Below are 26,993 nucleotides of genomic sequence, written 5' to 3' on the forward strand. Positions count from 1 at the left end.
CTTAAATAAACAACCCATGTCAAGATTTGCTTACTGTATTGTGACAATTCATCATGATTCATTGCTCCACAATCTTCCATTTTTTCTCGATATTCTCTAACAAATCCTTCGCGTGGCCAATCCTCCTGCTCGTGGAGTCGATTATCACCAAAGTTGAGTATTCTTGTTCCCTGTACTGCTAGATTTGGTCTTCAAGGAGGAACTTTGTTGGCCTGTTCTTGTTCTAGGATTCAGACATTTTCTCTAACGAGTCTCTCAAGTCAAAGGTTTTGATCTTCTTTTGCCACTTTTTAGCATTTTTCTGTTGTTTATGTTGATTTTTTCATCTAGTCAAAGGTTAGCCCCAGTGAACAGACCAATATCCCCTTCCTTCTATTGTCCGGTGGTCATGAAATTTGTATGATAATGGCAGCTTTGGTGCATAGGAATCGATTTGGATTAAAAATTTTTGTTAGAGGATCATTATGTCCCAAACTTAAGATGGAGGACTAAAAGTGGTTTATGAAAAAGTTGAAGGACAATTCGGGGAATTTGCTCAGCGTTATACGTACGTAAAGATGTCCGGACCGACCAGATACCGAAAATGCACCCAATAAAACCCGGTGCTAATAGTACTTCTTCAATCTGCACATCCTGGAAAATTTCCATAATCAGAAGCTACAATTTCTTCTTCAGAGAATGGGGTGCGTTGCGGCTTTCCTTTCCCTTCTTCATTTCCTTTTCTTTTTTTCCCCTCGTCCATGTTAATATCGTTTTCTTAAGCCCTTGAAAATTTTGCATTTGCAGAAGCAGACAGCCAGAGGTTCTTTGGGCACAGCGTTCTGATAAAGTTTACTTGACGATTGCTTTGCCAGATGCCAGAGACGTTTCTGTAAAGTGTGAGATTGATGGCCTTTTCAGTTTCTCTGCCGTTGGAGTTGATGGCCAGTCCTTCAGTTTCACTCTCCAACTCTATGCAAACATTGTCCCTGAGGTTTAGTATCAGACTCTCTCTCTCTCTCTCTCTCAATTTTTTTTTTTTTAAGAATTTGAAGTGATTGAATTACTAGACAATTGTTTTTGCACGTATGCTGCAAATCAAGCATCGCCTGTTGAATTACTTTTCCTTTACAACTTTTATGGGAGTGTCAAGTGGTGGTTGCTAGTTGCAATATGGTACAATGTAACTTCCATGGGGCTGCATTTTTTTGGGGTAGATTTAACTTTATGGATTCAGTTTAAGATTTAGCGGGTTACCCCTTTTTCTTTCCTTTCTTTCTTTCTAATGGGTGATTCCTTGCTTTTACTGATTTTTGTTGGCACATAGCTCGGTTGTATGATGATTAAAAGTGCTGTTTTACATCTTTCTTTGTGATATGAGTTATTTGACCCGCTATGTAATATTTTTGGACTTTTACCTTGTATCGTTAGAATTTGTTTTTCATGTCAGATACATTTTATAGTGATTGTGAAGTCCGCAGTTTATATTCGAGGTTAATATCTTGAAGAACCTCAGTCTAATACCATGTAATGCGTCTAATCCAAAGCTGTTTTGTAAGTCATTGGCCAATGATACAATAGTTTTAAATTTTTTACCCTTTCGGGCAATACTCTTATAAAAATCTTATCTAAATTTGGCATATAGAGATGACTATGTGCAACACACTTAATGAGTAGGTTACTATGTTCCACTAGTCGTTTCTCTTCACGAAATTCTGGACTCTCTGGTATTTTCATATCTTGAAACTGTCTTCTCATTTTACCTGTGAGATTTGACATCACTTCTATTGCAGGGATGTAAAACGAAGATTGGCTTAAGAAACATAATATGTTCAATTCAGAAAGAGAAGAAAGGTTGGTGGAAGAGACTGTTGAAGTCTGAAGAAAAGCCTGCTCCACATCTTAAGGTTGATTGGAACAAGTGGTGTGATGAGGATGATGAAGAGTCAAGTGACTGTAAGTTTTTTACCTGCCTGTTATTGTTATAAAGCTTTTGCATCTTGTGATGATTTCTCATGAACTTTAAGTGATGGATTCTTTTCTATCTTTTCTAGTAAATCACATGTTATGGGTTATGAGAATGGGGTGTTGCGTTTTCTTTGCTTTAATGCTCTTAATTTATCTGATGTGTCTACTCCTCACAATAATAAATAGTAAATTAATCCCGTAGAATTTTCTTGCATAATGCGTATCCATCAAGTCATTCTTTGTAATTTGTGAAACAATCTGGTGAAGCATGGTCTTCTATTCTGATGTTCACCATGTTCAAATGTTGTGTGTTTTCATTGCTCTTGTTCTTCATTTTTTTTCTAACTTTTTCATGGGGAAGAGGTGAGTATTGTACAGTAAGCTTATTGCTTCTCTATTTGATTTTCAGCTTGTTGTACAGTAAGCGTATTGTACAGTAAGCTTTTGTTCTCTATTTGATTTTCCAGCTTGTTTCCTTTTTTTAAGCTGTGTATTAAAATCCACGTTATATTCTTTGTATTTGTTTACTTCCCAGATGTTGAGATACAGTTTTCTGTACTGAATTAGACATTTTAAAAACTAGCCTTTTCTTTCTCTCTATTTCGCTTCAGCTTTTTGTTCTTTTGATTATGCTTCCTAGATTTTTGACCTATTGAATTGCTCCTTGGGTGGCTAACTTTACTGGCAGCAAGTTGTTGTTAAGTAGCTGCTTGTCATTTTCCATCTCGTTTGCACACCATTTTGAGTACTAGTTCAAAGCAAAATGACTTCCCTGATTGCTACTTTCTTAAATCTGCTCCGTTTACTTACATTTCTTGTTCAATTTTCTAATACCTTTTCAACTAGCCATTGTGTCTGCCTACCTCGTTTGGATTGTAAAAGTATTCCTATGTGCTGAAAATTTGAACCATGAAACTCCTGATTTTGTAAGGGGAAAAAAGAAAGGAAAAAGGAGAAAAATAAGATTCTTTTTCCTGCACTTTCAGCTGTATGAACTCTGGGGTGTGGAGATGTTCTCTTTCCTATGTCCCATGGTCTCTTTGAAGAGCACCCACTCTCTCCCTTAAGTTTGCTATTATTTTCTTTTTACTGCTTCATTTTCTTACACATTATTCTGTTGTTAACTATCTGAACAAGAGCAATCTAAGGAGTTTTTTTTCTTGTCTTCATTCATTTTTTCCGTGTATGGTTATGTCACTAGTTCATTGTTGAAATAGATAAGAAGTGCCATCATTCCTTGTTATGTGGAAAGTTTTGGAATCTCTTAGTTTAATTGGAGGTGGTCTGTATCTTAATACCTGTAATATTTTGCCAAGTAGTTACAGAGCAAAAACTGGTGAATTTGTGGAGGAATGAGGTTAAAGTTTCTTTTTAAATTCTCAAAAATTTGAAGGATACGAGTATCTAGTTTTTAGTATGCAAACTTGGTAAAAGTGGCTATTGTGTAACTTGAAACAAAAGTCTAGTTCCAGCTTGTAAATGCATGAAAGCGTGTCACAAGGAATGAAGGAATATTATTAGGTATTTAGCTTTGAGTAAATGAACTTAGTACTTTTGCACCAAGTTATTGTACTGTTGTCTATTTGGAGGGTGGTCCTGTTGTGGAAAAGCGGCGGTGGCTGGAATGACGCGTATTTTAAACATGCAGGAGTTTTCTTGAAGATATTCTAATTGTCACTGAATTAGATATGATTGCTCAGCCAATTTTGCTTTCTGCAAGTTTCAATTTAAGACCTCAAGGTAGAAGTTTGTGTGCCTGGTGAATGAGTTGAGATGCTTGGCACCTACAATATCATGGGAATACGTCTGTAGCGACACGTCTGCTGGCTTTTATTATGCTTTTAAAACTGAATTTCATTAGTATGCTGCAGAACATGCTACTCGTATCTTTATTATCTTTCTCCTTATCCGTGGGTGAATGACAAGTGATGCTATTCATTTTGTGTGGTTCAAACAATGTTTGCTTATATCCCATAAATAAGTGGTGCCACTCTTTTTCATATTATGTGAAATCTTTCATGGATAATGTTGGATATGTTGCACCTGAAACTCGCTTTACTGTTTTATTTTGAGGAAAAACTTGCCTGCCTTTCACAATGTGTTTGACCAAGAGACATTGTCAGCACTTCACTGCTGGTGAACTTAAGTTGCTTCAACTAGATGATCTCAAAAACAACATTGGATGTCAAATGTCAATTTGATAGAGTAGGAACTGTGTCATTGGTCTTGCCATGAATTTTATAACATTTGCATGGAATATCCAAATATTTGGGAATAAGTGCCACAATATGGCTTCTAATATATTTTTTTTAAAGTTAGTTATACATATTCTGCTTATAGATTGTTAGCATAAAGGAGATGTAGAAGTAGTTTAACACAGGCACTATTTATAAACAATCTCCTGAACCCTACCAAAGGCTAGTTATATGTTGCTGCTGATTATGTGGCATTATCTTCCCTGCTTATGTGACGCTGATGTACATAAGATAGATTTTTTTATCTTATATGCTAATTATAGATTTGAGAACAAGAGTTTAGTTGTTCCTTGGTGACTTTTTTGAGTTGATTCTTGGGAGTTGCCTATTTTGAACTGAAAATCTTATGTTTTCATTGCTGCAGACTTGGGATCTGATGACGACGATGTTGTGGTAGTTGAAACATCCCTCTTATCCTCAAGTACTTTTGGCAGAAGACAAATAGTCATTTGTAATTTACTATAACACTTATTTTGTTGTTATGCAGCATACTGGTGAAGATGGTAGCAGCGATGATGAAGGAATGCTTTGTAAGTTCCCATTTTCCTTTCATAAAATACCTCATGCTGAATAAATTTGCTCATAGACAAAAGCAAGCCTGGAATTTTACATGATTAGAGCCTCCTAATTTTCAAATTTAAATGCAAGTAGTGCTTTTGCCGCACTCTATCTCTCTTTTATTGTAAAAGTATCATACTTTTAGTGGGACCTCTTTTTGAGATTTTGCTTGCTAAAGTTGCATAGTTATTGAGTTACATCATAAGTTTGACATAGGCACAGAATATTTCTCATCTTTTCACAGTTGAATTTTACGGCATTTGGATATCCTTATAACTGTTATGTTTTCCCCCAATCTCTCTCTCTCTCTCTCTGTCTCTCTCTCTTTCTTGCTTTTTTTTTTTTGTTACTGAAATCAAATGTTTCAAAGAAATCTGACTATTTTATTTCTGTTGGCATACACATGATAGATGTAGATGTGCCTGTAACTTGGGCTGCAGTTAGAACGTCTAAGATACTATAGTAGTATGACTTGCTAAGGATAAGTTTTTAGATGTGTCCACGTGCATGAATATAAGTTCAGACGAGCACATAGTTTATTGGTCAATTGAATAAGAGGAGCATGTAATGATCAACATCAAACAGCAGATGCCATGTATGGATGAAACACTTGTATATGGAGTAAGAGAATATCTGATAAAAAGGTTTCAAATAGTTTGATTGACAGTTCCTGGTGAATGTTTTTTCATGAAATAAACTTAAAGAAAATTGTCTTGTGAAATTGTTCGATTACATATTTAATGAGGACATGAAACACCTAAAGTCTCCTACTTACATGTGAAATTTGACTTTTGCTTCCTGCTTTTGATGTGGATTCTTTGTGAATAATAAATATGCTTTTGAGGTGCTCTCGGGGATGAAATGCTCCATATCTGCCAAGCCAAACAAAATCTTGGCCTTGCGCTTGCTCTTAGATGCAATGATGCAGGAGTTCTTATTCTGGGGAGGCTTTACTGGGAAATGGCCAATCACTGTCTGGTGTGATCTATGAATGTTATGCTGAATTTTATGAGCACGAGACTGTTTCTGAGAAATATGCTCCTGATTTTACTTTTCATTAAATACATTTTGAGTCCCTCATTAAGATTTACTCAAATCTTTTGACTGGAGAGTCTACAGAGAAAAAATCTTGGTGCCACCCTCAATGTCATGTCTAATACCTTTAAAAAAAAAAAAAAAGATAGTTCAAACACTGCAGAAGATGCCCTTCTGCAAAGCATATGGACATCCGCATGCTTGCAGATGGATAGACTTTAAAAGCCATTCATTTTCAAAGAAAGTAGACTACACGCAAACACTTCGTTGATAAAGGACAAACTCAAAATCTAAGCCTCAAATATCAGTGAGCATATACGTGCAAGTGCCATTTTCCTCTCACGTTGTCTACATAGCTTCCCCATTGCACCCTGAAACACATGGATGCTGGATATTTATGCAAGGAAAGAAAAATGGATATGCACTCCCTTAAAGGCATGTCAGATTGCAAACGTGTAAATACAACTTACCAGCTGGGAAGGTTTACTTCAGGTGAAGGTATTGTATTTGATGAAGCAAGGGGTGGGATTTGATGGTGGTGGATAGAACTGGGAAATGAAGGGGATATATGGAATTGGGTGGGCTTTAGTGCCTAAAAGGAGATACTTGTTGGAGTTGGGGAGATTCAATTTGGGGTTTGAATGGGATCCATATTGGATGTGGAAGAATATTTCTTGGGCTGTCTGGTGGGAGGTGTAGAATGGTTTGCAGCAAGGGCTGAGGATGGATTGGAGGTGGGACTTGTACTTGATTAAGTGGTGGGTATTGGATCTGACAGCTGTATCAAAATGGTTTTGGATGATGCTATGACCTTGGGGATAGATAATCTCTTTGAACCTTTTTTTATATTGTTCCTTTTCTTAATGATTTTCTGCTACTATATTGCAAAATCCACTGTGTTACATGATTTTGCCCGTTTCATTTTCCATAGCGGTAGAACGTGTATTCAATTCTGATGGCTTCTTAGCAGTTACTAGGAAACATCTGGATTCTTGTTACGAGTACCCTGTTGTCTATCAGAAGAAACATGATTTGTCCTTTGTTCCCTTGATAATTTTGTTACTTTTCTTGGTAGTTTTCCCTCTATAGGCTGCAACTGCGTCTGGAGTCTTTCAGTCTTCAAATTTTGTTACTAATCATGCTAATACCTGACCAGATTCTAATCATATTATGTGTAGAATCTGCAACCCTCGTCTTGTTTATTATCTGACTCCATCTTGCAGATTTACCAGACTTGGAGAAGGCAAGAGGAAACTGAGAAGACCTTGTCAACCAACATAGATAACAACACAATTTCGGTCTTTCTCAAGTGGAACGCTACTTGAACAGAACACAAGACATAACTATGGCTTGCTCCCAATTCTGCTCTCTGGTCTCTTGGGCTAGTTCTCTCATGCACAGACAAGCTACTCCTGTTGCCAAACAGTGACTGACTGACGTTAGATTCAGCAGGTAGTATTTATGGAATCATTACAATCCCCAATTGATGTCTAGGGAGGTGGTCTTTTTTTGTTTTTTTTTTTCCCTCTCTATATTGTGCTGTAACAGTTGTGGATGATATTATTTACCTCTAGGCTGTTTTTCCTATGATGTTTAACCAGAGCTGATAAAGAACTTAGGCTTCACTCATTTTAAACTTTAATGATACTCCACTGGTTCCCAGCTGGTAACGTTTTATGCTGAGGTTACGGTAGAATTAGATGTGTGAACAAACAGAATCAAACTTTAATAGTGCACTATTTGAGTTCAACTTATTTGAAAATAATGCCTCTTGAGCTCGATGAGTCCCCAAAAATAGGCCTTGAGCTCAATGCAACTCCTAAGGAGCTTGAATTTGGCACGTGTATGCTTGAGCTGAAAATGTCCATCTCAAGCTCGAGCCTATGAAGCCAACTCTGGAGCTCAATGTGGCTCACAAAGACCTCTTTAAGTCTTGGTGGAAGTAGAAGGTCAAGGGCTTAATCCATGCTTTCCATCAGCCATTATTTGTGGCTTTCCCCTTCCTTTCCCTTAAATTAGGTTAGAATAGATTATACAAACTGTGATCGTTGTTGGAAAAAAAAAATGCTCGAGCCTAAGAAGATTGAAGAAATGCGAGATCATTTTCTACTCAGCCAAACTGAAAAAATTAATCTCAAGCTCGAGTCAAAAAGATTGAAGATATGCAAATTCATTGAAAGGTTTCATTGATCTTCTACCTGATTTGTTCAGAGGTACAACCAAAATATTTCAAATAATGCTAGTGAACACAAAAAATATGATATATATAAAAGTGAACATGAAACAATTGTAAAGTTGGCATCAATTATGATCCTTTTTCGGGCAACAAGGTTGGAGGAGGAGATGATTTGGACGTTTATGGAGAAATCCAAGTAGGACAAATTGGCGTCTAGGAGTGTGCTCCCAATCTAGATGGCTGCAGAGATTTTGGTCAATTGGGACAAAATATGAGGGGGCAACCACAGGTGGTAAAGGCCTCTGTTAAGGGCTGAGGGCAGAAGTAGAAACTTGGAACAAGACTGCTTTGATAGGGCTGGTGAAGCATTTCTCGTGTTCTAGATCTACCATTGGTGCAATGGGTTTCTACAGATGTGCCATTGCTGCAATGTTACGGTATGGAAATCGGGAGTTTGTAAGGATTTTGTTTAACATTTTTTACCTTTTAAATTTTTACTTTACAAGCTTTATTGCCTTTTACATAAATAGGGTGACACAAAAATTGCACACATGCTATTCAAGTCTAGAGAAGCAAAAAGATCTAATTTATTCAAGAGGTAAAGACATTTTAATTATATCACAAACATACAGGTTCAAAGAGGTCAATGAGCTCTGGAGCCGAATACAGGCATTCAGGATTAGCTTTAGCTCGACGTATCCGAGATTAGCTCTACCTCATCGAGGTATTCGAGCTTAGCTCTCGCTCAATGCATTCAAGATTAACCCTAGCTTGAATAGCTCGATGTATTCCAATTTAGCTCTAGTTCGATGTATTCAAATCAGCCGTCGTAAGCTCAATGTATTAGACCATTGAACTAGAGTTGACCTTTGGCCAAACTGCTCACTGCCGGCAGCTTGAATTGACAGCCCTATTAATCTTCGCCTATAAGCTGATTTACAAGGTTCTAAGCTGCTTTTTATCATGTGGTTAATGCCCTGTCTATGTTCAAAACATAAAGAATCAATTGATTGCTCAACTATCCCTTAGAGTAAATGAAATTGATGGGAAATATTTTGGCTTAGGCAAATCTTGCTGGTAGTTTAGGCAACAGTTATCAAGCGTTTTGCTTTTGGTATTACAACGATCAATATTTCTTGTGAACAGCATTACAACTATTTAATATTTCGAGTGATCATTGGCAGAGTTATGGTTGCTATACTAAAGCATTTGCTGCTATTACTTTCCTCCAAACAGAATGCACTAGAATAATGTAACACCTACTTGGTTTTGGGAAGAATTAGAGACATCCTTTCCCCCTACCCGCCCAATCTCAGAACCACTGGGACTACAGGATGAATGCTACATTAGCACTTGCACAGAGAGAGAGAGAGAGAGAGAGAGAGAAAGAGAGAGAGAGATTTTATTCAGCATATTTACAGCCTCATCAAATTTGCTGCTTGTTCAGTCGCAATCTTGATTAGGAAAGCTGAAGAGCAATGGTCACCAACTTGAACATAGCATGACAGAGTTAACTAATGTCAGCCAAAAGGAACTAATTAAGAAGAATGAAAACAAAGAGAATGTAAAGCAAGCAATGGACCCGTTACTGAACCTGATTATTCACCTTCCCATATCATGTTGAACATTCTGTAGCTTTGTCTGTAACTTCGACTGGGGGAACTGGAATAGATTCCCACCATTCCTTTAGTCTTCGATTACCTTGATCACTTTGTATATGCTTTGTCAGCTTTGAGCTGATTAAGAAGCTGTAGATTGTCAAAGTGATAAGGATATATTTGAAGGGAAGCACTGCAAGTACAATGGCGGTTCCGGCCAATACTATCATCACCATATCCGTGTGCTGTAATTATAAGGAATAAAAATACATTAATGAACTAGTAGTACAGAATCAGATAAATAAAACCTAGAAACAGATTCAAAATTATAACACTTCCAATTAAGAGGAAATGTGCTATGGCTAAGACATCTAAAATTGCACATGCACGTTCCAGCCACAGCAACAAAATAACTACAACACGTATATTGTTGTAAATGCGGAAATCTTTATTTTCTCCTTCTTCCCCTCTTTTTTTTTTCTTTAAAGTTTTCTGTCTCAGTGGGGTGCACATATTCTTTTTTGTTTTGGTAGCATGATTTACTCCATTTGGTCCTTTGGGAGCCGTAGCCCCCAGCTATTTGAAATATCCAACTACCAAGCTACAATACCTATGGCAAGATATGTTTCCCAGCATTTATCGGTCTCTGCTAAATTTTTCTGAAGAGACGAGAACTCACCTTAGGAGATCTTGCAGTTAGTATTGTGTAAAGCTTTAGAATTGCTATATTCATCTGCTGCATCACCTCATGTACAGTTCGTAGTCCCTGTTGTGCTGATACAATGTTTTCCATTGTGGATTGGTCAGATGCAGTGCAAATCACAATTTTCTCATAGTTGCTTGGAATCCTCCTCCGATGCCTTATTAAGAACATACTGGCCACCATCCACAATAAGAATGCTGCTAGTGCCTTTCCTACCCACTCTCTGCATTGTAAAATGGGTGGGGTCAAATGATGGGAATGACTACATGGAATTAGATTTGTTGGTTTCAAAATGATAAAGTGAGGAAAGATCTGAGGAACTCACTTGTAAATTACTAGTACCACCAAGACAATGATAACAATGTTAGCTGCAGGTCTTTCCCATGTAACAATCCCTTGAAACCAAGGGAGCATCTTTTTAAGTGGTGTGAGAAGTCCCTGCCAAAAAAAAGCACCATTTTGAATATTTCAATTGATGAACTTGAAGAATCACTCGGAAATTGCATTTTAAGATGTGTACTTGTTGAATTTGGTGCCATCCATTCATAATGTTAGTTGGAATCTCCTGGGACATTTTATTTAGATAATTTGATCAACTAACCTCTGTAATATCAAAGGAAATGCAGATATGTAGGAAATAAGTTAGATACAAGGGAATGCTATTACTAAGAGATGTGCTGAGCAGTTTATTTTAATATGCTACCCACATTTGCTCCTCATATTGCACAAAAATGTTTCCATTTCTTTTGATCACACACCACCACAATATTTCCAAGTTGCCTATAAAGCTTTTCTATGTGGAATTATTAGCAGATTTGGAAAATTTTCCCTATAAGTTGACTGGTCTCCCCTGTATCTGCTAATTAGGCATTCTGCTTCCAAGATAGAAAGCACTCTCATGTAAATCAAGAAGGATACAATCCTCTTTTTACTTACCAGAAGAACCTGAGCAGTAGAGCTGACCCCTTCCTCTTTCAATTCCTCTACAGTTGCTCTGGCCATGTCCATATCTCTTGCTTCCTCTCTTGCTTGATTTATAGTGCTCTCCAATGAGGATAGTTTTTCAGTTTGCACAGTTTCACTTATTTCGTTCATGTCCGGACAAGGAACACATGGTTGGGATACATTCAAGTTCCTAAGGATAGTGCTACCACTGCATGGATGCTCAGTATTTAACTTCTTCAGACTTGCAGCAAGCTCTTGTAGGACATAATCTCCCTTTGGCAATTCCTCGCACAAGGTAAAGATTAAGAAGTTTTTGGGAATTGGTGGTGACATTCTAAGCAATTCTCTCGCAGCATGGAGCCTTATAATCCCCAATATGCTCCTTGCATGCATCTCCCATGCTTCTACATATGATTCCACATTGAACTTCTGCAGAAAATGATGCAATGACATAACCTCCTTCACTAGGGCAAGCCAATGATCACGTCTAGTTGAGCTTGTCATCTCTGGAAACTCTAGGATTATGCTCTCTTCCCTGCAGATTCATGAAGTTACTGAATACTGAACAATGTCTACTGCAAAATTGGTATTTGAAGTTCATTTTATGGTAAAGCAACCAGCAGTCATCTGTAACTTCATGAATTTTAATTTCATATGAATGAATAAATGAATAGGTCAATTATTCTGTTGAGCAGCCAATACGACATATATCCAAAAAATAGACTAATGTTTCACTAACTAAAAGGCCCCTGGTTTCCACAATCCTCCATTTTATAGAGGTTTTACAAAAAACTTGAAGCAGCTCCTACTGAATACCTACACCTCCCCCAATATCCTCTTTTTAGAGGTTTCCAGAAAACTAGAAGCAGTTGCTACTGAATTTACCATTCCCACACCTTCCTTCTCCCAGACCAGAATCTCAACTAAGCCATATGCACAGATATATTATATGAGAAAAGCTTAATCAAGAATATGGAAGTTACACAATATTTATACTCACAACTCTGAGGACTCATATAATATAGCCTTGTCAAACAGAGGAGCACCCCATGGACCCGTGGCTGTTGGTTTTATGCTTTGATTCATGTTCTTGGAAAGATCAATTTTAAGTGCATCTTCATAAGTCATGACTCCAGATGCCTCAAAGTAGAGGGCATAGTTTGTCAGCATCAGCCTCCCTGCAAAGTACAAGAAACCATTAAAGAAAGCAATCATAATGTCAGTGAGAAAAGGGTCATAAACATATTTAAAACACACCAGGCCAACTTGTGCCTCCAATGTGGCGCACTACTCTGTGTGTGCTTGCAGTTCCCTCAACATGCAATATAAACTCATCGTCTGCCAGCTCCACGCCTACTGGTGTTGCTTGATTTTGCAAGTGCTTTATGCATCTAGGAAAGTATTTAAGTGATGATGGGAAGATAAGTTGTTGAAATAAGAACACAGGAAAATGTATATTTGAGAGAGAGATGCCAATGAAACTAGTAATAAATTGCAAGAAATTAAATAGAAGGGATTATACATTTTGACTATGAATATTCCCGTGCTAGATGTTCTGAAGACTCCAAAATGCCAAGTCATAGTGTGCAGGGATATATTTCAGAGCAAGTCCAATGCAAGTTATTTTTCCATATCGGGGACCAAAAAGTTTAACCAAAAAGGGGCATCACTAAATTGAATGTAACAGAGATGCAAGGACATCACACTGTAGTATATACTTAGTGAGGTATCAGTTAATGGTATAGGCTTTACTTGCATGCTGTTCAGAAGTTTGATTACAGATTAAGGACAGTCCTAATTAACTGCATTTCATCCAGAAACTAACGGTTGAGTCCAATATGTTCACTAACCATGTCCAGCTAAGCCCAAACATAAATTACCAGAAAATCAACATATATGTTTAATAATCAGAAAATTAACACCTCTTTGTGCATCTAAAGAATGTTCCTTGTAAAAATCTGATTTACACAAAATATAGTCAATAATCTATGTAATAGCAGAGAAGTTGTTACAAGAATGATTACTTGTCAATTTCTTTTATGAATTTATCATAAGCAGGAAAATGAAGTTCATATCCTGTAGAGGCAGTAAGAGTCTCAAAGGTAAATCTCGCATTTACAACATCAGCGACAAGAGGAACAAGTGCTGCAAGCCACACAAAGGCATCTTCACCAGCACTTGCTGTGTGATCAACCTGTCAACAAACATAGCTGTCAATTACAACAAATGAAATAAATTAGAATCATTAACCAACAAATGTCGGCAACTTTTAGCCTAACTGGGGATACAAAAGGGACTTTTTATTTCCATCAAAGCACCACATTCTCATTAATATTCTGACTTAATGTATCAGGAACTATAGTTTCAAGAACTACTGTTGTTTTACGGAACTTCCACAATCTGCAATAAAAAGACAGGAACCAGAGATCACTTACAAGAAGTGGCATAATATCTGAATAGAAAAGGGAGGTTTCATCTTGTTCTGGATTAGTTTTTGCATACACTTTCCTGTCCTGTCTTTCTTTGGCCACACACTCCTGTAAAGTAAAATCACATGAAGATCAGGTACATAGATGTTTAAGCAACAGCATACCTCCCATATTTAGAAATGGAAGTTTTAACTACTTAATTCAAGACATTGTTGTTTGGTAATACAATTCGAAATTTTATAATACCGTCATTTTGTTATGAAGAAGTTGAATTGCAATCAAATGTTCCATAACAGCTTTACTGCATGAACAGAAGCAGAATTTTGTGTTTGAAGATTAATTTGTGACATGAAAGATCATTTCTTGTTTACTTGGGTTTAAACCAAAAAACAAAAAAGAGAAGACTTAATAAAATCTTTTTCTTTTTCAAGACTTAGTTATGTCTTGGAAAGTAGAAGAAGATGTCAAAGAGGATTGGTTGACGTGAGACTGCAGCATTAGTTTTGATACTCTATCTTCTATATCTGTCATTTTCATTCTCTCTGTTCTGCTCCAAACAACCTCTTCCATCTTGGTGATCCTCATAAGAAGATTACCAGATATCACATTCTCCATGATTGAATCAAACAAAAAACTTCACCATCAGTTAATAACTAATCCTGGAGATAGGACCGGACACAGATGGTTATGAGTTGGAGACCTGAACATGATGAATTTATCTGCTTTGTGAAATAACTTGTAAATCTCTTATATGAATCACAACTTCCAGTTGTTAAAATATACCAAAGTAATTTTTCTTAGCAATTCTTATATCCACCAGTGTGGAGGCCAATTGTGGATTTGTCCACCTCGGCACCGTCTTGGGCAGGAGAAGTCCTCTACTGCCTGTTGGTGTACCTTGGGGGGCCTCCCCAGGATTCGAACCCTTGACCTTTAAGGCCTTTGGGTTGGAATGCCTGGTACCACTTGGGCTAGTATCACATGATTTTGGTCATGGATCACATTATTTTTTTATGTTGTTCCTGCCTGCTGACAAGCTAAGCTCAACTAAAGAAGCCCAAGTGGTACCAGGCATTCCAACCCAAAGGCCTTAAAGGTCAAGGGTTCGAATCCTGGGGAGGCCTCCCAAGGTACACCAACAGGCAGTAGAGGACTTCTCCTGCCCAAGACGGTGCCGAGGTGGACAAATCCACAATTGGCCTCCACAACCAGCAAATCTAAACTCATATTTCTCATGTGCATTTATGAAGACATAGTTCTAATTGTCCTCAGTGTAAGACGTCAACTTAGTTTCACATCCAACATCTCAAACATGTCATTTTTTAAATGAGAGTTGATAGATATCTAATATTTTTCAGAAACACACTTTGTGATTGAAACTCTATCCTACTTAATTAAAATGAGTTCAAGCATGCACATTCCAGCTAATTAGATTTTAAAGCACATAGAGGATGGTTGTATCTGAATGCAAGGAAAAGAACACCCACCATGTATGACTCTTCATCAGTTGAGTTTGGCATCTCCCAAGCAAGCATCATATCGAATGTGAACCGACTAAAGGAGCCATCACTAACTCTTTCATGCATACTATTGCACAAGTTTTTAAGCACTTTTGAGCAGCAATACTCCACCAGTTTCCTTGAATATCCATGCAATATTGGATCCAATCCTGACTCAAATTCTTTTATCAATGCATCAACTGAAGTGTCCAGCACTCTGAAATTATTTATATGCTTGTAAGTCCTTTTTATGTCAGCTTTGTGTGGAACTCATAGTTCCTCAAGTCTAACTCGAGTAAATGTTTCATTCAAAAAGAACTATAGGCAAGCAAAGGAGAATGCATTCCACATACGTTTGTGTACTTTATGTTAAAGGAAAGCAAAGTTTCGGTTTCAAATTTGCAAATTTTGCAAAGCGATCTTCCCTTTCCAAAGGAGCTACAATATTGAGCCAATTACTAGAGCTATCAAACAGGAAACACTCTCATTCCTGCATATGCTATACAAATGGTAAAGAATTCTCAGGAGAAACTAAAAAATTGGGTAAGAGTAAAGGATTAAAGTGAGGAATAAGATATGACACATGGGATATTGGATAGGTGTGACAAAAAAACTGTAACAATATTCGTGCATCTTACATAATAATTTAGATTGGTAAACTAATAGATGCATTTGTGTCTGGATAAATTTTTTTTTTTATGTTTTAAAATGAAGTTCTTTGAAAACATCTCTTCTTCCATTTCTATGGAATTTTTGGATAGTACTAGCAAGTTCAAAAGAGGTTTCATATGCCTCTCTACCCTACTCAAGTTCAATATGAACATAAAACCAAGTTTGTACAATTTCTTGCTGCCTCGTTCTGATTTCACAGAATCAAGCACGATGTTGATGAAATAAAATCCTTAATCTAGCGCACTAAACCATGGACAGGTGCAAAGAAAAGGCTGTGAATGGTTTCCAACAGTTTGAATAACCCCTCCAATGAGACAACCATATCTGATATCTGAGATAGTTATAATGTATCCTTTATATTCAAATAGCCGATTTATTAACTAAGACCCCATGACAACTAGAAATCCTATTGTCCTGCCCTTTGCTACACTTCCAGACCAAAACTAAGGAAATCATCACAATGGATAGAAACAAAAAGATAACTGCTACGAAAATATATTATATTTGAAACCAATTAGTGCAAAGAAAAAATGGTAATATCAGTACTCAAGAAACAAGTTCATCTAGCAGTGTCAAAGAATTAATTGGACTCATCCTTCATTGCTACAAAATGAAAGAGTCTACTATCCCTGCATATTATTTCTCAGCCACTCAAGAAAGCAATCACTTGGTATACTTTTGTTCTTATTCTTGAGCATACTTAAAAAAAAAAAAAAAAAATTACCTAACCATTTGGGCAATGGCAACCCTTTTTTTATTAAAAAAAAAAAAAAGCATATTACAGGGACATCCTAATTCCATGTAGAAACAAAAACAAATTTGTATTATTTTCTAAATGTAAAATGAAAATCATATGAAAAATAGCCAATCTTCTAACAGAACAAACAAGAGATCACAGAGGGAGAGAGACAGAAGAAGAGATATACTGGGCGCAGCGAAGAATGACATCGTTGACAATGGAAGAGAGATGCTTCTTCTCCATGGTCTTGCAGAGGCTTTTCACTTTCTCCTCTTACCAGATAAAGGGACGAGAGATACTTGTCATTGGTGTTCGGTTTCTCTGTATTTGGAGATTAAACTGAAGGCGTATACATTGACGTGAAGCAAGCGAGAGGTGAGCCGAGGACTGCACTACTGACGAAAGTGTTTTGCCTCCAGTGAGACACTTGGCAACCATGCAACACTTGTTGGCATTTGGCATCTGTAGCTTAGACTCGGCTTTAGTCTAACGTCGGGAATTCGGACCCTGTGCTTTCATACATTTTTTCTTTATTTTTGGTAACCTCCCCACAATTGTTAAACGAGTCTATAGTAGCAAGGCATTCATATGCCTTCGATGGCTAATCACATAATCTATATTATTGGCTAAGTCACGCTCCGAGTCGTGTTTATCCTACTATATACTCCTTTCATCCCAATATTAGAGTTGTTTTTTGAAATCCAACTTTTTATGGAGGCATGATAATCATTATATGTAAATAAGGTAGCATTGATAAATTTACATATGTATCCTTTAAATTCAAAATATTCTCTTGATATATTTGTATTGAAATTTTAAAAAGTTATTTTTTCAAATGGTAAGATTGGAAAGCACATGTAAAATTTAAAATGATAACCCTTATTTTGGGACATTAATAAAGTGAAAACATGACAATAACAATGAAGCGGAGGGAGTACATCTTTTTAATGGATAATCATTTAAAATCAATGATTCAAGAAATATGCACATGCACGCTATTCAGCTTAACAGTACATCTTCAAATAAAAATGAAAAAAAAAAAGCACAAAAGGGAATTCGCTGTGAAGTAAAGGTTATTAAGATTGTAGAAAGCTAGCAATATCCCACAATTAAACAAAACATCCACCAGTTAGCATGTACTATTATACTATGCAAAATGAAATGTAATCAAAACAAAGTACCATACATATGTTGGAATATGAAACCGGCTTGTGATGTTGGAATTTTTTTTTTTTTTTTTAAATTGAAGGTGGCAGTCCCGGAAAACTGGGATAAGTAGAATAGGGAAGCAGCAGTTGCCTAAATTTGGGGATATGGAAGTTAAGATGGTTACATAGTAATTGCCTATACATGGGGTGTAGAAGTTGAGATTTTTGCAGAGTGCTCCATCATGCAGGGGCAAAATAGGAAAAACAAATAATGACCAGATTTTTTAACGCCAAACCTTGCACTCGGCATTATATATAAAAGGTTATATAAAAGCAAGTTTTTCAATTACATCATGTCCATCTATTATGTGGCATAACTAATCGAACAGGATTAATGGGATCTAATTGGGTTAATTTTTTTTAATCTAGCCAATCAAAAGCAATCTCTCTTTTGAAAACTTTATCTTCCAAAAAAAAAAACTTTCATCAGTCCATTAAATTTTGCTTTTTAAGAGTCAATATGGCAGGTGCCTTGATGTGGATAAAGTTACTATAATTTATGAATTTTAGTATTTAAAAAGTGATATTTTTTATTTTGGAAACTTATGCCTTAATGTGGATAAAGATACCACAATTTATGAATTTTAGCATTTAAGAGTTGATATTTTTAATTTTGAAAAACATAAGTAAGAAAAGAATTTTATAGATGAAAAAGAAAGACCATTTCAAATAAACTAACAAGTTGGTGGAGCGAAGGTTCTATGGCTATTTGTGCTTCAAATTCATCTGTTCCTTTTTCTTTTCCTTTTTTTGTTTAGTTATCATCTTTTTTTCCAACGTAAGTTCAAAAATCTAATAATTCTTTTTTTTTTTTGGTAAAACTAAGAACAAAAGTGTGGCTAATTTTTTGCTATTTTTTTTCTAAAAGATGCATGATCCTACAACGGTTCCTAAAGTGATTTATTGTTATACCTTTAAATTTTTTTAAACTACAAAGAGATAGTTGGTTCCCAAATTCTAAACCAAACCAAAACAAAACCATAACAACTTTGCCGAAAAATAGATGAAACTTTTTATCTCCCATAGAATGACAAATTGAAAGGAAAATATAATTTATTTTGGAAGAAGGCATAGAATAATAGATTTGTAAGACTTGTAGAAGTATAAATAATAAATTCAATAAAAATGGCAAAACAAGCAAATCATAGATGATATTCTAATTCTCTTCATTAAACAAATCATATGTGCTAAGTTTAATAGGTTTATTTTTAGGACAAAGGTTAGATATGACATTTATCATGTGAATCCCTTAAAACACTACAAGAAAATTGCTCATCAGTGACAACACAAAGTCATCACAGAACATACAAATATCGTCACAAATATCTTTTATTGACGACTTTTTGATCGTCACAAAGTCGTCACTAAATCCCCGTCGGTAAAAGTAAACAGTGACTACCTAAAATGTCGTCACTAAATAGTTGTCATTAGTGACGACTTTAAGTAGATCATTTTTGACAAAATATCAAGTCGTCAATAAAACACTTCCAGATTGTCGTCACTAATGACAACTATTTAGTGATGACTTGAAATGTCGTCACTAAATAGTTGTCATTAGTGACGAAAATTCGGAAGTGTTTTATTGACGACTTGATCTTTTGTCAAAAATGCTCTACTTAAAGTCGTCACTAAAAAGCACCGAAAGCCATTGTATATAACTATTTTACTCACAACAATTGTCGTCACAAATGTAGCTTAGATTTAGTGACAATCTCTGTTGTGACAAGGAGTTTTTATTTTCTATTTTGTGACAACTTTGTTTTGTCATTAGATAATTTCTCAATAGCTTAATAGTCATAATTTGGCCTGTAATCATTGCTAAATCATTGATTTTAAACAAATCATACAAATAAACATGAACGATTGATAACCAAAAGTATTTGCATTAGATTACATGGTAATAATATAGCATTCTCAAATGCCAAATTCAAGTGTACATTACCCAACTAATGCCTAGAAAAATAACATTTGTCCAAAATATCACTTGTATATATGGTACATTTACAAAAGCAATCACAGTTTAAGAAATTGAAGAACATCTAAATGAACCACTCCATGAGCAAAAGGCAATTTTGTCTTCAACATTCTTCAACCATAACCATAGATATCTTCCAAAAGCTAGTATGAATAGCATTTATCTGTCATAAAAGAGTAAAAGAAGTAGGTAAGGGAAGGAGTACAATAATAAAGAACAAGTAATGAGACTTAGATTATTAAGACAAAAATTACAATTCATTAAGAACCTCATATAATTTGGGCCCACATATTACAACACCAGCAAGAAGTTAGAAATCACAATCCAATCTATACAAATACAACACTGCATAAGCTCAACTAAAGAGCTCTCTAAAACAGTTTTTTTTTATTTTCTTTCTTCTTCTTTAAATAGCTCAACTTATTGAACAATTAAATTGGACTCCCACAGTAATTATTGTTTAATCTTTATGCTTTTGGTTGTTTATATATTAAAACACAGAAAGCAACTTATTGTACGAGGTGTGAATACAGGAGGTACTAGCCCTCTTTGATTTTAGGAGTTTATGCTTCAAAAATCATGAAGGAAACGATGCCTCTGTAGGATTAAACTGTGCAAAGAGAATGAGCCATTTGCCTCACAATGTCAAAGTGAAGACCATCTAAACAGGTGAAACCAATCAAAGTTCACAAACGCCCCCTTTGCATTATATTCATTTCTTTCAAGTCACTACATAGGCAAAAAGAAGATTGCTATCCATGCATGGTCTGTCGCTTGTACTTGAAAATAATATACTATTGCAGATGAACAATCAGATTTTTACCTCTATTGATAAACTAACAGCACTATATACATGATACCTAGATATTTCCCAAAGAATAAGTTCAGATAACAATGATGCATAACATCAGCCCCAAAAAATGTTATTACACAACCATCAGCCCCATAACTATAACCATAACAAAAAATAGTCCACAATGATGGATAACATCAGCCCCAAAAAATGTTATCACCAGCTATTACCAAAAAATAGTCCACAATGACTACAAGTTACCAAAAACTACATATCAACTATAACCATAACCATAAACTACACAACCATAACAAAAAACGGTCCACAATGATGCATAACATCAGCCCCAAAAAATGCTATTACCAGCTATTACCAAAAAATAGTCCACAGTGACCACAAGTTACCAAAAACTACAGATCAGCTATAACCATAACCATAAACTACACAACTATAACAAAAAATAGTCCACAATGATGCATAATATCAGCCCCAAAAAATGCTATTACCAGCTATTACCAAAAAACAGTCCACAGTGACCACAAGTTACCAAAAACTACAGATCACCTTCTCCAACTATGATAGCAGATTCTTACATTAGTAATTCTTAGCAGTTGATCTCTATCATCTTTAGGAAGCTTGCCCTATTTAGGTGCTTTCCACTTGCCATACTTTCAAATAACGCAGCTTGCCTCTGAAATGTATCGCTGAGCACCTTCTCTAACTAGTCTTCCACTTATTTCAGAAATAGTAATGTTCACATTTTTTCCAGCTTTCTTTTCATTTGATAGTGCAATATTACGCGTATATCCTCTTTTTCTTTTTAACATCACTTGGTCTAGTAGATACAAAGTAAACAAGACCATAAGTGCTAACAATAGCAGCCCTGGCAGTAATTAGTTAATTAGAGTAGAATTACACGTAAAACTGACATACCTGAACCGTTTGACTCAAGGTCTTGCATACTTTCAGTTTCATTGCTTTGACAACCAATAGTTTGATTAGATCCAACATGCTGTGAAGTAGGAGTTCCATCAGTTTGCATCCCAGCAGCTTCTTGTGATGTCATTCCATTGCCAGAAGATTTTTCAGCAATCTGTCTACTCTCAGCTTGTATCAATCTAAGGCATTTAAAGGAAGGTGAACAAACCATGTAAGAATTAAAATAAGTAGTGACTTGATTGCAAAAATTAAAGAAATTTGAGGGGGTCAAATTAATTAATTTTGGGCCATAGCGAAACAAGGGGAGACTTGGGGGGCCGAAGTGCAATTCTTGAAAGTTTTTCTTGCAAGTTCATGCAAAGTTACGAAGCTTATGCTTCTGCAATTTCCAGCTAACATCTCTGCTGCAATTTTCACTCAGGAGCTTTTGCAACCCCATGGAACTTTCGGCAAACAAGATTCATGCAGCACTTTGATCCATTTCCAATTAAACATGGCTAAAACCTAGTAACAATGAGATTCCTGGAAGACTCTCATGCAAGTTTCATGCAACAAAAGAAGACAAGAAGTTTTTGCAACTAATTTCTGTTAAAATTTCAGCGACCGAAAAATGAAAACTGCTGCACTTTACTTCTACCAGGTTTTCCTTGCCGCAAAACTTTGCAGTTTATCAAATTACTTTTTCAAATACAAGACATCAAGATCAAAACAGCAAGACTACCCTGCGGATTTTTAGCATGAACAACCAAGAACTAACATCAAAGGGATAAAATAAACTACCCTATATCAGCCCATAAGACTGCCTAGACAGGAATGTGCTAAGCAAGGGGGAATACAAGCAATGAAAGAAAGAAAAACAATGACAGCATGCCCCCTTGACGAATAGAAAATGCAGCCCTCTAGTCTTAAGAATATCAATGGAGTTACCCCAGTTTTATCAAGAGAAACAGATTTTTAAGACACAAAACTACCCAACCAAAGGAAAAAAACAGCCATGAAGGAGAGGTTCATGAGACAACGTGTATGACCTAAAAGCACCAAGACTAACCCAACTCTCAGTCGGGCATTTCATCGAACATCGGCTGGGCATCAAAATTTCAGCAACTTCTCACTCAATTGATGTAAATCAGCACCCAGAAGTTATTCAGAAAAATGAATATCTCAATCCAATCGAACCACAAAAACACGTATGTTCAGCAAGTTACAAGCAATTAACAAGAGAGTTGCAACAAATAAAACCACGGGAGACCCATCTTAAGGATGCAACACAAGAACAAAAGCAGCAAAAATTTTGGCAATTTGGACAAATAATCATCCTCTCCGAATGGTCTAAATGCTTGCTGGCATAGTACATCAGAAAGTTCACCTCCAAATTCCAACCAAAATTTACCCTCATACGAGTCTCCTCTCAATCAATTTCATATTACTAATTTGCTTTCATACCAAAGGAACATCACGCAAAAGGGAAATAGAACAGATGCTAAACAAACGGATGCCAAACAAAACCATCCGAATCTTTCAACAAGAACTCTCATCTCTTTCATGAAAATGAACTACTTTGACAAACGTGGACTGGCCGAATGTTATGCAAAAACGGAAATCAATTTGTCTTTTGAAGTTGTACTCTCAGTTGAGCATTTTGTCAAACAGGTTGGGGCATAAAGAATTTCTACGATTCTTTGTTCAATTAAAGCTAGAAGTGGCCCCCAAAAATTGTCCGAAACAAAAATTCAGTCCAATCAACCCCATAAAACATATACGGCCAAACAATTATGAATAATCACTGGAAAATTGCAAGAAAACTGATTCACCAGAGAATAATTTTAAGGTTGGAATTACCATACTCCTTCTGGGTGATGGTGGAAATTTTCGGAGCTGACAGCAAATTGCAACTCCTCCGCTCGGCTTTTCCTTTTTCTTGCCCAAAAGCTTTTCCCTCTGTTTGTTTGTGTTGCTCAAGTGTTCCGTTGCTTTAACTCAGACCAAGTGTTCCGTTGCTTTTGTTTTCAGAATGTGTTCCGCTGCTTTGGTCTTTGCTTTGCTTTGGATATTGTTTTTGTTGCGCGGCACTTTCACTATGATTTGATCAAAATTTTGACTTCACTCATTTTCCCTCCATTTGATACAAAAAATCATGTTTTTTTTTCTGGATTTGTAATACGGTTTGAACCATAGATTTTAATGCTATAGTATTATTCTTTATTTTTTAGCAAAAAATAAAAATTTTCATCAACATAGGTAGCAAAATTTGTTAATTTCATATAATTGAAAATGTACTTTTATAATTTGCTAATATTTTACACTAATTTCTTATAATTGCAGCACTAAAGAACATTATGTAATTGAAAATAATTAAACTCAAATTATATGGTTATAACATAGTTTCAATAAAAATAATCATTTTCCTAACATTTGAGACCAATCATCATGCTTTTTTTTTTTTTTTTTAATTTGGTTTGAAGCATAGATTAAACACAGACTTTCATTAAAAATAATCAAATGCTATTAATAAGACATTATTGTTAAGTCAAAATCAAAGAAAATTTAGTGATGACATAATGTTATCACTAATTTATTCAAGATTATAATGACAAGAAAAGTAGTCACTAATTAAATTGCTAGTTTTTAATATTGTCAATTGCTAGTTTTTAATACTTTTGTGAAAATATTGATAATGGTTGAGAAAATTTTGTTACATTACTGCAAGTGATAAATGTACTTTTGTTCTTTTTCAAACATTTATTTTAATGTTTAATTTTGTTTAAAACTATTGTACTAGTATAGATTTACAAGACAAAACTTAAGTTCTCAATAGTTAAAAAATTCATTACAGAGAAAACACAAGTAGTAGTTGCAAAATGTGTATAAATTACAGATATTTTAATGTGTATAAATTACAGTTTATTTTAATGTTTAATTTTGTTTGAAACTATTTTACTAGTATAGATTTGCAAGACATCGATTTATGGGTAATTTCTCTTTTTTTTTTTGCTTTCACATATTTAATTTATGTTAAATACAAAACCTACCAGTTTCCTTTTCATAAAAATATTAGTGCAACATTTTTTGAATTTTACTTACAAACATTTATGTATTTAATATAAATTAAATGATTCAGAGTGAAATGCCCATAAAGAGTAGAATATTTGTTCATGTAATGGAGGAAACCCACAAAGAGTTGGTACTTTATGGGGCATTTCTTTTTTTAAAAAAATTTAATTTATGTTGAAAAGATAACCTGCCAGTTTTCGTTTTGTAAGAAATCAGTGTAACACTTTTTGAATTTTACTTACAAACATTTATAAATTTATCATAAATTATATGTTTGAGAGTAAAATACCCATAAAAAGTTGGTACTTTAAATAGATAATGCTCATTTGCCCATAAACTACACTCCCTGAAGGCTATTTTGTTAATTACTTTGTAGTACTTTGTTATTCCTTTGCTAATACTACTTGGCATGTAGTACAAAGGATAAATCTAGCATAAATTTCTTATTCCATTGATAAAAAGACCTACCTGCCTTATAACTATTGTAATGAAAGATATATCTTTAGAGTTTATAACAAATTATTACTAAAGTTTGAGAAAATTATAAAATATTTATGTTTATCAAGATACCATTCGCAATTTCCTAATAAAAAAATAGGGGCTAAATTGTAAAAGCTAGGGTGCCATAATAGAAATAATAAAATTGATGTATTACATATGGGGGTTAAATTGCAAAAGTTAGAGTGCCATAGTAGAATTAATGAAATTGGTGAATTACATATGGGGCTAAATTACAAAAGTTAGGGAGTAATAATAGAATTAAAGAAATCGGTGTACTACATATGAGGCTAAATTGTAAAAGTTAAGGTATCATAATGGAATTAATGGAATTTTTTACAACATTTGGGGCTAAATCGCAAAAGTTAGGGTGGCACAGTAGAATTAATGAAAGTGACTTAGAAATAAGTACTTTAAACAGTGACGATTAATTCTTGTCACTAAATCCGAATCGGTAGAGTGACAGTGACGATATTAGAAGTTGTCACTATATAAATCATTTTAGTGACAACGTTTTTCAAGGTCGTCACTGAAAACTTAGTTGTTTTGAACAATTATGACAACTTTCCTTGTCGTCACTAAACAACCACGTTTTGTGACGACTTTTGTCGTCACTAGAAAATGTTGTCACTAATGACCATATTTCTTGCAATGTAGTTTGTGACGAAAATAACGGGTCGTCACTAAACATTTAGTTGCTTTGATGCAATTGTGACAACTTTAGGAGTCACGACTAAAGAAACTCCTTTTGTGACGACTTATTGTCATCACTACAAAATGTTGTCACTAATAACTTTTTTTTTAGTGATCAGTGACGACAACAAAAAGTCGTCCATAAATAGGCCAAACAATAGTGATGATGTTCTTAATGTCGTCACTATTGTGTGTTCTAATACTCCCGCGCTCTTGCTAAATCTTGGCGGGAATTTACTAGTGACGACTTTTTTAAGTTGTCACAAATGAGTTGACTCCCATTAGAGATTTGTGACGAGTTAGAAAGTCGTCAATAAAGGATCCCCTTTTGTGACAACTTTTTTTCGTCACAGAGAAAAGTTGTCACTGATGACCAATTTTCTTGTAGTGAAAGTAACTTTCCAAAATATGAAATAGTTAGTCCAGTCATTAAACAGGTTGTTTCTTAATGGGCATCCATTATAAAATTCCTTTAACAATATAGAGTAATTGAGTTGTTAATCTTATACAATACGTTACACATCTATTATTTTATAGTAATATCTTGACTCCCCTTTAGTCGATAAATATGGAGTAATTGAATATTAATAATAGAATAAATGTATATAATGACAAAAATATATATTCAATGCATTTATTTGTTTATCTAAATTTTATTAAAAAATTCTAATAAAAAATATTAAACTTCTCATTGGCAATATCTTGTTTCAAGTTAAATAATTTTTTAAATTTAGAAAGTCTTGATCTAATGGCTATAGTTGAGACTCTAGAAATTAAAGATCTTGGGTTCAAATCCCTTATTCCCTCTCCACTTTTTCCCTATTAAAAAATAATTTTTTTAAAACACTTAAAGATTTAGATGCAAAAAACTATCATGACCATTATTAGATAAACAAACGGATAATATGAGTGTCACAATCCATAACTTAAAGTAACTTATGGACACATTCTAACCATAGATTTCTATATATTTTGATGGAAAAAGGGCAACTGATTTGTCCAGTTAAATGTAGGAAAATAGAAAATTTAGTATCTTCTTCTCTCTGCCTATTCTTTTTCCTAACTAGTTTGTCAAATATCTTTTTCTCCTCACTCCCCTTTCTATCCAATAGCACCTACCATTTTCATCTTTCAATGACGAACTTGACTTGTCTCCAATCCAAACATTCTTATCCTTCTTTTTGGAATAAAAGACCAACAAACAAAAAGAAATAGAAAGAGTATTTAATTGAAGTTGCCAAAGAAAAATTATAGAGATAATTACAACTAAGGAAGAAATG

General features: G+C 35.0%; 2 protein-coding genes and 1 long non-coding RNA gene across 8 annotated transcripts; 1 reads left to right on the forward strand and 2 right to left on the reverse strand.

Moving 5' to 3' along the window:
* Nucleotides 1-582: 582 nt before the first annotated feature.
* On the forward strand, nucleotides 583-7,437 carry LOC113708623 (co-chaperone protein p23-2). Its single transcript, XM_072082516.1, has 6 exons — nucleotides 583-683; nucleotides 787-973; nucleotides 1,773-1,935; nucleotides 4,567-4,595; nucleotides 4,690-4,732; nucleotides 7,019-7,437. Exons 1-6 carry the CDS (start codon nucleotides 679-681, stop codon nucleotides 7,051-7,053), a joined length of 462 nt encoding a protein of 153 aa, XP_071938617.1. The 5' UTR covers nucleotides 583-678; the 3' UTR covers nucleotides 7,054-7,437.
* Nucleotides 7,438-9,052: 1,615 nt separating this feature from the next.
* Nucleotides 9,053-17,027, reverse strand: LOC140037670 (uncharacterized). Of its 6 annotated transcripts, none has more exons than XM_072082521.1 (11): nucleotides 16,744-17,020; nucleotides 15,134-15,362; nucleotides 13,653-13,754; nucleotides 13,242-13,411; nucleotides 12,475-12,608; nucleotides 12,218-12,395; nucleotides 11,209-11,752; nucleotides 10,598-10,710; nucleotides 10,249-10,495; nucleotides 9,578-9,814; nucleotides 9,053-9,460 (listed from the first exon to the last, which is right to left on the reverse strand). In XM_072082521.1, the coding sequence occupies exons 1-10, from the start codon at nucleotides 16,797-16,799 to the stop codon at nucleotides 9,587-9,589; spliced, it is 2,001 nt and encodes a 666-aa protein (XP_071938622.1). In that variant the 5' UTR covers nucleotides 16,800-17,020; the 3' UTR covers nucleotides 9,053-9,460; nucleotides 9,578-9,586. The 6 variants fall into 6 exon arrangements, with proteins under 6 accessions (XP_071938622.1, XP_071938621.1, XP_071938620.1 ...); XM_072082520.1 differs by having other exon boundaries at nucleotides 9,053-9,485; XM_072082519.1 differs by having other exon boundaries at nucleotides 9,053-9,485; nucleotides 9,566-9,814.
* Nucleotides 17,028-19,564: 2,537 nt separating this feature from the next.
* Nucleotides 19,565-21,642, reverse strand: LOC140038086 (uncharacterized). Its single transcript, XR_011841896.1, has 2 exons — nucleotides 21,466-21,642; nucleotides 19,565-19,902 (listed from the first exon to the last, which is right to left on the reverse strand). It is a non-coding gene; the product is annotated as an uncharacterized lncRNA (long non-coding RNA).
* Between the last annotated feature and the right edge of the window lie 5,351 nt (nucleotides 21,643-26,993).

This window comes from Coffea arabica, chromosome 3c, assembly GCF_036785885.1.
Source record: "Coffea arabica cultivar ET-39 chromosome 3c, Coffea Arabica ET-39 HiFi, whole genome shotgun sequence".
Taxonomy (NCBI): domain Eukaryota; kingdom Viridiplantae; phylum Streptophyta; class Magnoliopsida; order Gentianales; family Rubiaceae; genus Coffea; species Coffea arabica.

What these genes read in the sequence shown, in the direction of transcription:
- LOC140037670 (XM_072082521.1), bottom strand. Translation starts at nt 16,799, where the DNA reads ATGGAGAAGAAGCATCTCTCTTCCATTGTCAACGATGTCATTCTTCGC. An exon ending in TTATATGAGTCCTCAGAGTT is followed by an intron (nt 11,753 to 12,217) that starts GTGAGTATAAAT and finishes ATGAATCTGCAG; the next exon opens with GGAAGAGAGCATAATCCTAG. An exon ending in CTACTGCTCAGGTTCTTCTG is followed by an intron (nt 10,711 to 11,208) that starts GTAAGTAAAAAG and finishes TTTTTTTGGCAG; the next exon opens with GGACTTCTCACACCACTTAA.
- LOC113708623 (XM_072082516.1), top strand. An exon ending in CTGATGACGACGATGTTGTG is followed by an intron (nt 4,596 to 4,689) that starts GTAGTTGAAACA and finishes GTTGTTATGCAG; the next exon opens with CATACTGGTGAAGATGGTAG. An exon ending in CGATGATGAAGGAATGCTTT is followed by an intron (nt 4,733 to 7,018) that starts GTAAGTTCCCAT and finishes TCCATCTTGCAG; the next exon opens with ATTTACCAGACTTGGAGAAG.